This window comes from Phoxinus phoxinus (assembly GCF_949152265.1).
Source record: "Phoxinus phoxinus genome assembly, chromosome: 21".
NCBI classification, from domain to species: Eukaryota; Metazoa; Chordata; class Actinopteri; order Cypriniformes; family Leuciscidae; genus Phoxinus; species Phoxinus phoxinus.
Genome location: NC_136896.1, coordinates 27048469 through 27061050, shown reverse-complemented (window position 1 = coordinate 27061050; position 12582 = coordinate 27048469). Strand labels below are relative to the sequence as shown.

Sequence of the window (12582 nt, the reverse complement as noted above, 5' to 3'; positions counted from 1 at the left end):
TATTTTTAAGTGATATTAATATACCAAACTACTTAAAGCTGCATAAACTGTAAAGTTATTAGTATTTTTCAGTTCCGTTTTAACTTGTCAATCACTAAATAGTATTTTAAAATATTGATTTATTTTAATAAAAGTATTAAAATACATATTACTATGCATTTACATTCTGTAAGAAAGAAAAAATTCAGAATAGTAATAAATAAAACAAGTACAGTAAAATATTGGGAGAACATAGGATTGTATTTTACCGTTTCAGTTCTTCAACTCTTCAAGGAGTTTTTACTGGTTTTCACTGTAAATTAGTAAAAAAAAAAAAAGTTTTAGTATTTTTCAGTTACAAAAGAACAATTTTAACAGTATTTCACAGTACAGTTAAGTGTATTGTAAATTTTACTTTTTACACAGTGATTTTTTTATCACTTTTTTTTTTACCCTAATGCACCTCGTGATGTATTGTCTCATAAATAATTGTAACCACAGTTTTGATACATTATACTTATCTAGCCTATTCATTGAATGCACACTTATAAAGTATAATGCATTAAAACAAATGACAAACAACCAATTTTAGATGTAACAAGGAATCTACAAATAAAGGCTAATGCATTTTAACTTTGGTTGCGTTTATTTATGAAAATGCATTGATTGTAATTTCATAATGCATCATAGAACACCTTTATAATGCACATTTATACATTAGGTGTTACCATGTTTTTTTTATTTTTGGGATCAAAGCTTAGCTTGTTCATGATTCTTTGTTTTACTGAGTAATACATGAACTGCGAAGCCGACTTATTTAGTAGAAATGTTTGTTAATTGTAGCGTGTAGCAAGGGCACTCTAATATAACCTATGATTATAAGACTAAAGCCTATAATCTGCCTTCAAAATGAGTCTGTCACTCATCCACTAGTGTTTTTCATCACCGGGGTTTCCAGTGCGCGCAGTTCGTGTAGTTTACTCATTTCACGCCGTCTTCCGTCCAGTGTGTGTGAGCCTGCAGACCTGAGAGGATCCCTGCCGAGACTACACGCGCTCTGATAGACAACACCTTCACGCGCTGCTTTCTTTTCACGTGCAGAACGACGATTAAATGCCACGCTGGAATATCGAATTGTCTTTAGAATCGCGCTCGCGAGTGTTTATGCAAATGCGTACGTGCGAGTCCAATCTTGCATTGGCTTGAATCGCGCGGTCTAAGGTAGGTGTTTATTTATACTATGTGTAAAATTATGTGTCCAAATGAACGTTTGAATGCTTTTTCATTTTCTGTGGGGCACACAGAAACAAAGGGTTTCCCCAACCTGGATAGATGGGTACCTGTGTTATCGGATGGATGAGGACAAATAATGTTTGTCCTCATAGAAATGAGGACTTTCTAATATTTAACACTCTGTCCGTCGTTATTTATTCGTCATTATAGCGTATACATGGACTATGGACAAAATAATATTAACACTCCTGGTTTTTTTTATTACACTCTCTCTCTCTCTCTCTCTCTCTCTCTCTCTCTCTCGCTCTCTCTCTCTCTCTCTCTCTCTCTCTCTCTCTCTCTATCCCTCTCTATCCCTCCATATGTCTCCTATTTTCCCCACGGCTTTGTTTATTTGCCCTCATGTTCTCCGCGCGTATTCTTTAGACTGAGCATTCTGTGATTATTTTCACAAACACCAGTATTTTCTGTGAGAAATGTATTTCTCCTTTGTTTAATATTCATAGTCGGCCCTGTTATTGCTGTTATCATTGAATATATATGTTAAAAGATATTAAAATCTTTCGACAGAATGTGGATTAATTCTCCTGCTGTAAAAAAATAATAATATCTATCTCTGTAATTGGGTCAGTTTCATGACCTACATTTCTAGGTTAAAGGGTTTAAATGAGATAAACAAGCATGCATGTTAATGAACGAACCATATGATGAAAACGGTATTTTAACAAAGCAGAGGAGGCTCTTTTGTGGGAAAAATAGGACTCATGCTGGATTCTGCAGGATGTGATTTGAAGTCAGATGGTTTGTGTGTGTGTGTGTGTGTGTGTGTGTGTGTGTGTGTGTGTGTGTGTGTGTGTGTGTGTGTGTGTGTGTGTGTCACCATGTTCCGGAGTGTGAGTTTGCATCTCATTATGCTTTCCCATGCCCTCACAGTCAATGTTAATGAGATTCATAACATAAATCATAAATCTTGTTTCTCACAAATTTTCTCCGGTTTTAGCCACACCATCTGAACATCAACTCAACACTGGCCACCTTTGCAACCTCAGTCGTCTCTATGGAAACAGAGTACCATCAGGCGTCGTTGGGCTCTCTGGTTTGTACCCAAGACGGGGAGGCCATGAGCTGCCAGACCCCGGGCCCTGTTACATATCAGCCGGGGACCACCGGAGCGGGATCGGACTCCTTCCCATGTCTGCGCCCCCTCACGTTCCCCCAGCAGTCCATTGAGGAGGCACGTTGCTCTGGTGAGGTCATCGTTGTGGTCAAGGATAAGACAGAGAGTGGTAATTCATTTCATCAATAATATGTCATGTTGGAAGGGTTTTGTGAAGGAGGGGGGATAAGAATAATTGATAAGAAAGCATCTGCCTTGCCTTCAGTTAGAGCACATTGGGGACTTTCAGGTCCTGCTATGCCAATCACACTACATTGATTTGCATACAGCAATCAGTATAATGACTTTAAAAATGGCATGTAATTAAACAGTCAAACAACACAGATGAGTTGAGGGTTTTCAGTGCTCAAAAATGTCAGGTACAAAAAGACAAATAAAAAGGGGGGGGGATTAGAACTAGAAAGTTTTTTTTTTTTATCCCCTTGAAATAAATTTTAATACATATATAAATACTAAATCTATTAGTTTTGAAGAGGCTATATGTAACAATTTTCATGTAGCTGTCACAATCTCAGTGAATAAAGTCCACAGAAGAAGGTCAGATAAGACCTTAAATTCAAGGTCATGATTCAATTCAAAAATAATAGTATTTAATCAAACAAACTCAGATCATCCACAGGTAACGTAACAGTGTGTTCTCGTACAAACTCCAAACACAAGTAATAACTGACAACTCAGGCAGAGAAATAAGGGACTTAGGCCCTGTTTACATGAGAACACTCGCAGGTGAAAACGTACAAATATTTGATCGGATGCCTTTCGTTTACACGGCGACGGCGTTTTTGGGGCTTAAAAACGCAAAAAAGTGAAACCACCCTCCAGAGTGGAAATCTTAAAAACGATCCAGCGTTCACGTCTAAAGTTCAGGTCTAAAGGGTAAAAACGCAAAAGTCTGCTAGACAGTGAAGGCGTCGCGTACGCATACAGGTTTACGTCACAGGCATGCGCCAGTACAGGAAAATAACAAAATATTATCAAACTAAAATATAGCATTAATTTCATTGACCCCAAAAAAAAATCTGTCATTTTTGAGCGACACGCGAAGAGCACCGAGGGTTAAAGCAGCAGCTTTACCGTATTAAACATGAAAAACTGTGTCAGTGTCTCTTTCACTTTCAGTGCTTCACATCGCCACCTATTCGCCTGGAGTGCACACTACATCCAATTTCACACACTTTTGCGTCACCATATGCACGCAGATTTCCTCCCCCATAACTCTTGTCTAAACGCAGAATAAAAATTGATAAAGCAACGCCACTTTTGCGTTTTCACTTCAGATCGTTTCCGTGTAAACATAGCCTTAGAAACTGAGAAGTTTTTCCTTGGAGTTTTCCGCGTAGAGACGACTCCATTGTCAAAATGATCCCCATTCACACTGATCCGCGAAAACGACTAAAAATGCTGTATTCTGCTGACAGGCCATTAGATGGCGATGAAACACTATAGACACACTATAGTCTGAACCTGTAATACGCATGTGTATGACGTCATCGTCTTCAGAGATTCACGTTTTTGTCGTTTACACGGAGACTGTTTTCAGAAACATGCCCTTTGAAACACGTTTTCAAAAGTTTGCTTTTTCAGGCACCCAAAGACGAATGGCCAAAACGCATAAAAAGTTTTGCGTTTTTAGTTGAAAACAGTGTCGTGTAACACAGCCCATCAAATATTCACGGATAAGGAACTAAAACGACTAGCAGGTGCGATTATTAAGTGAATTACCATAGTAACAAAAGAGAGAGACCATAGTAACAAAAGAGTGAGGGAAACATGAACAAACAACACAGGAAATTAAGAATTTCAAAGCTAAAGTCCATGATAGTGAAACTTAACAAATAAAAGACTGAATGTCTCTGACAGTTGGCTTCATCGCTTTTTTATTTCCAATGTGTGAACAGCTTGCAATGAAACTCATGAACAGCAAGTAAAGAAAAACTAGACCTTGCTTTTTTGTGACGGACGTTTTTGCCACACACATGATATTGCCAAAAGAGCCACTCTGTGGTGTAATGTTAATTGTGTCGTGCAAAGAAAAGGGATTCATTCAAACTATCGTCTCACATAGAGAGATCTAGTCTCAAATATACTTTATAATCAAACTATCTTAACAGTATAATTTTGAATGACCTCATCTGTCGAAATGATGCCGGTTATTCAGAGCTGGTGCAAACATTTCCACACCGCTATGATCAGACACTTTCTGGTTAACTTCTGCTTTCACCGCTGTCAATTTTGTTGTTTATTTCATTATTTATTTCGCAACACATATTTACATATTCATCTAAACGTCGCTCTCAGCAGTGTGGACGGCGTTGGGATGTTCATTAAAGGGGGGGTAAAATACCAGGTTTCAGTCAATCTCATGTTAATCTTGAGTACCTATAGAGTAATAGTGCGTCCTTCATATCTCCAAAAAGTCTTTAGTTTCATCATATTTATAAAATAAAAATACAGCTTTCCGATTCTATCCGGAAAAAGCCGAGGTCCTTGATTCTGGGCGTGGGCGGAGCTATAGAGTCAAGCGGGAGCATCCACAACATACAAACTGCATCCACTGTTCCAGTAACACTGGGTTCTTTGGGAAGCTGAACAAGGTAAACTTTCCCTCACATCCCAAAACACACTTTTTTGGAGACATTCTTGACATCAGCCATTCCTATTTAGCGCTGCTGCTGCTGATTTCCGGTAGTAGCGCGTCAATGAGCGCGGTCTTTCTCTCCTCTGGTCGACGTGTGCGTGAACGCGCTTTTCCAAGAGCAATGCTCATATAAGGAGTTCCACTCTGGTCTACGTCATTAGATCTACGATAGAAAAAAACCAGCCGAAACGTGTTGCAACCTGGAAGTATGATTTTCAGCACAGAAATTCTCTGTTATTCGTTCAAAATAACTTTTCAAACTTTGGCCATTATTAGCATGAGAATCCATCTCTTTAACACTGTAAACAACTCTGAATATATGAAACACCATTGTACCCCCCCTTTAACATTATATCACAGCAACGGTATTTACAATTTCTTTTTACTACTAAGCAAAGAATTAAAAAGAACTTCGCCGTGAATATATCGGGGCGAGCGGGAAGTTGCTGACTGCAGTTCACTTATCGGCCACCGGTGTCACTAATAACAAGGGTTTCTGAATTCCATATTGGTGAAAATCAAGCTTTTAATGTTGTTTATACGTCTGTGTGGGGTTTTTAATAAGACAAACCACGTAGAAATTCATAGGTCAGCACCATTGATGAGTATTTTCTCCTTAAAACTGCAGTGATCCAAAGACAGTCTCAAAAACACAGTTTGAAATCGCTGGTGTTTCTGACAGCACAAACTACCTTGTAACCAATCACGTCAACATGTGATCGTCACCGAGTGAATCTCTGCGCTGCTGTGAGTATGTGGAGGCGGGGCTCATTTGCATATTCATAGAACCGCGTATACTAAACGAGGCAAGAGTGTAGAGTTACATTCAAGCTATTTTAAGGCATAATGGATTTTTCTTCAAGGAAATTTTTTTTTAAATATGTCCTTTTGGTGATCAAAGGTGAGTTTTCAGGGATTAAAGTATTGACTACAGGGGGATTTTTTAATTTCAGTTTTAGTAAATAGTATATACATTTAGTAAATAGTAAATAATAATACATTTTATTTCAGTCAGTTGCTAAGGCAACATTTCTAATTCTCATATGTTTATATTTTCAACTATATTTTAATTCTGTTTTTTTTTTTAATGAACAAAAATTATTTTTAATACTCTTAGTTAACAATAACAACACTGAACCAGATCAATGTCAAATACAAAGAGTAGCTGTAAATGCACGATGTACACGATCCCTGTTTCAGGCCTAGGAGTTGTTGAGGTGTGTTTTCTTCACATTCAGTGTTTTTAGAGCTGACTAGTTGTTTCTTTTTAAATCGAAAACCACTTAATTAGCAACACATTCACAAATACTCAACTCTAAGACAGCTAATAGAGATATCTGACAGCTACAGGTCACTACAGAGGCACTAATACCATAAATAGACAGACCTAGAATAGAATATTATAAACGTTACATAACCAACCAAAAAGAGCAATTACACTACAGGCAGACTTTCTGTCCCCAAATTTTAAATCTGGGGCTTTTTGTTTCTTTTAATCATATTTGCTCTAAAGCCTGGTTATTTTCTGATCCTGGTTATACAAAAGAAATATATGATGCATAGTTTTAAGATTTAATGAGCAAATAGCTTTTAAAAAAGTGAAAATTATTCATTCAGAGCACACTTCCCAGCAGCACGCTTTAGAGGAATAGTTTTCTGCGCTGAAAATCCGATCATTGTAAATAATGCATTGTAAATCTCGTTCTTTGTTGACTAAACACAGAATGATTGAGGCCGAGAGCTGGCCGTGGACGAGCACAACAACTCTTCTCCACTGTTTTGTTGTTTATTGCGGCTTGGTGATGCTCTGAGTTTGTTTAAGGTTAAGAGCGAGATGGCAAATTATTTATTTCCCTTCTTCTTACAGTCGCTGAGTGTGTCGTAAATACTCTTAATTAAATTAAAGTTGTGCATCCTAATCAAAACTGCCAACGGGGCTTCCTGGCAGGACGGCTGAAAGACAGAGATTAGTGAATTAATTGCATTGGTGGCCATTTAATTAAAGTTGGTTTCAAGAGCACGGCATCCTGGGTAACACACATCATCACATTTAGAGGGAAACATGGTGAGACAAACAATAATGATAACAGACAGTTACAAAAAAGAAAATGATGGTCTCTCTTAGTATTTATTTGAATATTGAATGTGCACATTATATAAAAGGATTGTCCTACTATACACTACCGATTACAAGTTTGGAATCATTAAGATTTTTAGAATCAATTATTATTAGTGCTTTATAACTATTAATAATTAGTTAATATTTAACTTCTTAGTTAATATTTTTATGGAATCCAAGAATCATTTAGATGATTAGAAAGTTTAAAAAAAACATCATTTATTTTAAGTAGAAATTTTTCGTAACATTATAAATACATTCACTGTCACTTTTGTTCAATTTAATGAGTCCTTACTGAATTTTACCAATACTTACCCAAATTATTGAATGGTAGTATATCATGCTTTCCACAAAATATTAAGCAGTTTTCACCATTGATAATAATAATAAATGTTTCTTGAGCAGCAAATCATCACATTAGAATGATTTCTGAAGGATCATGTGACACTGAAGACTGGAGTAATGATGCTGACAATTCAGCTTTGGTCACAGGAATAAATTACATTTTATATTACATTCAAATAGAAATTAGTAATTTTGAATTGTAATAATATTTCACAATATTACTGTTTTACTGTATTTTTAATCAAACAAAAGCAGCCTTGGTGAGCATAAAGAACTTATTTCAAAAACATAAAAGAAATCATAATTATTCCAAACTACCACACCGGTGGTGTATCTATTCTCTAAGATGGATAGATAACATTGCCAAGTCACTAATTCAATTACTACTTTTGTCTCATCATAGGATCAAGTAACAAAGTGACCAGTTTTATTATTTTTGTTCGCTTACATCCTCTCTTTCTTTTGGCAGGTGATGGGATTTGTTCCCAGAAAAATGTTTTTGCATCCAAACCAATTCTCTCCTCTCCTCCCCGCCGGCATCATTCTCTTCCCAATTCTCACCATCCACATGTGGGCCGCACTCGGATGGGCAGCCGCTCCAGCTCCATCGCCTACACAGCGTTCTCCCCGCGGCCCTCCATCTCTCGCCACTCCAGCATCGCCACCAACCCCCCGCTGGACCGCTCCAAACCCAAAGACTACCTCATCCTCGCCGTCATCGCCTGCTTCTGCCCGGTCTGGCCAATCAACATCGTGGGATTCGTTTACTCCATCATGGTATGTAGAAGTTCTAGGGCCTTTTGGTTCATATACCTTTTGTCCCTCATATACTTAATTCTAACAATGAATAGCTAACTTTTAATAGGATTTTTTCCCCCAAATTTTTTAAATAAATTTTTTTTAATATTAACATTTCACCAAACATATAGAGAAAAAAATCCAGGTTTAAGGTTTATTTTATTTTTTGTATTTTATTTTTCTCTTTTTGTGGTCTTTCCCTAGCCAAGTCTCCTTGTTTATTAGTAAATATACACATTTTAATAATAATATAAAATACTGTATATTGAGCTGCTAGCCTTTTGCCTTTATTCTTTCTTAGTGGTCAGTTATTGTTTTATAACAAAGTAGTTGTGTATCAACCTTGATTACCATCATATTTTCCATTTTTAAGTTTGAACTATTCCATAAATAAATATGTAATGGCGTCAAGTCACTATATTTAATGTTTTGTTACATTTGTCAGTATGGAGAAATCTTAAAGTCAACCCTGTTACCATGATTTTGTATAGTAAACAGCTGACAATTGTAGTATTATTGAAGTATTATTATTGTATTATTGGATATTTACTGAAATATTTACCTGTTACTTTTCTGGAGGAATTTTAATAATGACTTTGACCTTTAAACACATTATATGTCCTACAGAAATCTAATCTTACAAAAATGACTTTATCAAAAGCAAAAGGCATCCGCTTCATTACATGATCACTTTTCTCTATGTAATAATATCAAATTATCAAATATCAATATCAAATATCAAATTATCAGCAGATGGCAAATGATTATTTTTCCCTCAGTATACCAGACTGAATTTTGAATTGTGAGATGAGTCGGACTTGTAACGGTGTGATGTTGTTAGTCCCGGAACAGTCTGGAGCAGGGGAACGTAGACGGAGCGAGGCGCTTGGGTCGCGTGGCGAAGCTGCTGTCTGTGGTGTCTCTGGTGGGAGGAGCGCTCATCATCGTAGCATGTGCCGTCAATCTGTCAAGTAAGCGATCTCTAACCTCTTCGCCAATGCCGCCCTCGTGGGACTTTCTCCACTTCACATTCACACACACTCCCTCAACATGAAATATGCTCTTCAGTGCTGGATATTAATGCATTCTGTCTCAGAATCCTGACTCTATTCATAGGACATCTAAGTAGGTCAAGAACCAGAGGATCCTTTGTAGCTGGAGATTTTCTTCTCTCTGTTCGTTTGAAGTGTTTAAATACTTCTCATTTTTTCCCAATGGACATTTAGCTTTTTTTGCTCTAATGTTGGAAATATTTCTACAAAGCTATAGATGATTAGAAGACCAGTTAACACAGATTATTTGTAATCGCTTGAATAATGAACGATATTAGGCTGATAAAGCAGATGTAAAGATTTCACAGTTGCAAACACTGTTAACGTCAATGAAACGGCACTCGACTCAACCCATTTACTGCCAATATGTGACGTATTTCAGAGTGAACAGGATTTTCAGTAAAAAAATAGGACAGGACTGGATTTAATCCAATGAGAATTGATTGGATTATATAAAGTGAGTGTTACATGTGACATATTACATAAGATACGTGACGTCAACGAAAAGTATATATGTATTTGTTTATTTAAAAATATATTACAAAGGATTTGTTCAATATCAACCCTGTTACCATGATTTTGAATAGTAAACAACTATAATTGGAATATTATTTAAATATTATTGTTATTGGATATTTACTGAAGTATTGTTTTTTAAATCGTGAGCACAATCTTGGAGGAATATTTATATACTAATCAACAATATATTCAACAGTATTCTCACACACACACACACACACACACACACACACACACACACACATGTATATATACAGGTGAAACTCGAAAAATTAGAATATCATGCATTTATTTCAATAATTCAACTTAAAAGGTGAAATTAATATATTATATAGACTCATTACATGCAAAGTGAGATATTTCAAGCCTTTATTTGTTATAATTTTGATGATTATGGCGTACAGCTATGAAAACCTTTGCACAATATTCTAATTTTGAATTTGCCGTTTTCATAATATGTAAGCCACAATCATCAAAATGATAACAACTAAAGGCTTGAAATATCTCACTTTGCATGTAATGATATTGATATTAGTTACACTTTTTAAGTTGAATTACTGAAATAAGTGAACTTTTGCACGATATTCAGATTTTTCGAGTTTCACCTGTATACTGATGTCAAATGCTGATATAGTTTGGACATCCTTGACTGAATTAATGTTGACACATTATGACATGAATTTCTTTGCAAAACTGCATTACCGCTCAAAAGTTTGGGGCCAGAAAGATCGTAAGGATTACAAAGAAGACAGCAAGTATTCAGCTTTGATCACAGGAATAAATTACATTTTTAAATATATTCAAATAGAAAACACTTATTTTAAAATGGCAATACTATTTTTTTTAATTCCTGCATTTTTGATCAAAGAAATGCTTTCAAAGAGACTTTCAAAAATGTTAAAAGATCTTACCGACCACATACTTTTGAACAGTAGCATGGTGAAGTGTGCTTTAATGTTTATATTAACATTAATAACATGATTTATCTGTGATTTTCAGTTAATATAAAATCCTGAGAGCATTGAGCGCGCGATGGAATCCAGCTTCGCATCAGACCACTGACCCGAACGCCACGGCCCTTTTGTTTTGCCCCACCGCTGCTGTGACGGCAATCACGTCTCAGAGAGCAATCGATGATCAGACGTCTTTGTTCTCTGACAGAACCCTTGATAATCTGCACAAACATGCCATCCTTCAAACAGATGGAGCCGGATACTTGCACTGAAGTCTCACACGTAACTGAGATGAGTTCCTCCGAGGTTGATGGTGCTCTTCAGCTCTCACACCTAAACAATGTGGCTCACTTTCTGTAAAGACTGGCTGTACTACTCACACGCTGTTGTACAGGAGCATTGCTGGTAAAGCAAAAGTATTTTCCTTCTCCAGAAGCAGAACATAAGCCAAATCAATATTCAGACGTGGGCTTGTCTGATTATTCCCTTCCAGTGTCCAATGAGAATGACACGCCAATAGTTGTGAAGATTTCACTGTGGACGTCCTCGGCCGTGAGAAAGCTCACGTATAACTGGAGTCACATCATTATATCAGAGGCACGCTTGATTCACTATGTTGGCAACATTTGTTCTGTTTTCAAAACCTCAGAGAACCGTTGATGAGAAGATCACCTGTGAGTAAAGAGGAGAGACATCTTAGTAACAACAGTTATCTTTATTATATAAATGTCATTTTATACTGTAAATTAGCACTTTTAAAAAAGTGAGGGAAATGTTTTGATTTATTTTCTGACCATACATTTGGAGTTTAAATCATGATACAGTTTATTTCATTATTGTTAAATATTTCATTTCACTTTATCAAATGACAATCCAACCTTTTTTTCTTCTTCTTCTGTTTTTTTTTTTGTCATTTGACCTAGAAACCTTTGACTGTTCTTGTTCATGACTAGTGTTTAGTCATGCACAGACAAAATGTAGCCAATAACATTGTATTTGTAACATGTAACATGTAAACCCCTTTTGATAAAGCAATATGCAAGCACTCACAGGCAAGAAAGATTTCCATCACATGGTAAAAGTGTTCCTGGAAGTAATAATCTTTATAAAAACACTCTGTATCTGCTGCAAACCTTTGTATTGAACTGTGTTGTTGTGTGATTCACAAACACTGTGTAATCTGAAATATCCGTAGCTAAATGTAGCCCGAATCACAACCGCAATATAAACGTTGTGTTAATGAACTTTCCTGTAGATCCAAATGGGACATTTGGCTGGTAATACAAGCTTGTGGGGTTCTGGAAGCGATCATACCACTGTAGGTTTTGAGTTGTATATAAAAGGGAATGTAAGATGATGAGATTTTGACATAGTTTGTAACAATGGTGGTCAATATCATCATTTTCTGGTTGTGAATGGATGTAGCTTTGTGAATTTCACTTCTGTTTAGATTCAATGGTATTGCATATGCTATACTATAAAAGTTGTGATGTGTGAATAATTATATTTATGGTAGGTCCTGTAGGTTAAATCCATGTCTTTCTATCTTTTTTTATATTTATTTTTAATACAGCTTTTCTTCTTCTTCTTCTAATAACCTTTTGGCACATGGGATTACAGTCTTATTTGAGTCTGGCCTATAGAAAGATAAAGAGCTGAAATGTATGAAATATTAAGCTTAAACATTGTGCACTTATTTTAGCATGCACCCGTTTTTTTCTCAAATATTATCCTCCTTTGGGAAACAGAATAAAGCATTATAAGATGTG

At 36.2% G+C, this 12582-nt stretch overlaps 1 protein-coding gene across 2 annotated transcripts; it reads left to right on the top strand.

The window, feature by feature from the left end:
- The first annotated feature begins 983 nt into the window (after positions 1-983).
- prrt2 (proline-rich transmembrane protein 2) lies at positions 984-12582 on the top strand. Of its 2 annotated transcripts, none has more exons than XM_079595931.1 (5): positions 984-1200; positions 2213-2459; positions 7961-8268; positions 9131-9260; positions 10860-12582. In XM_079595931.1, exons 2-5 carry the CDS (start codon positions 2270-2272, stop codon positions 10874-10876), a joined length of 645 nt encoding a protein of 214 aa, XP_079452057.1. In that variant the 5' UTR covers positions 984-1200; positions 2213-2269; the 3' UTR covers positions 10877-12582. The 2 variants fall into 2 exon arrangements, with proteins under 2 accessions (XP_079452057.1, XP_079452056.1); XM_079595930.1 differs by having other exon boundaries at positions 2213-2498.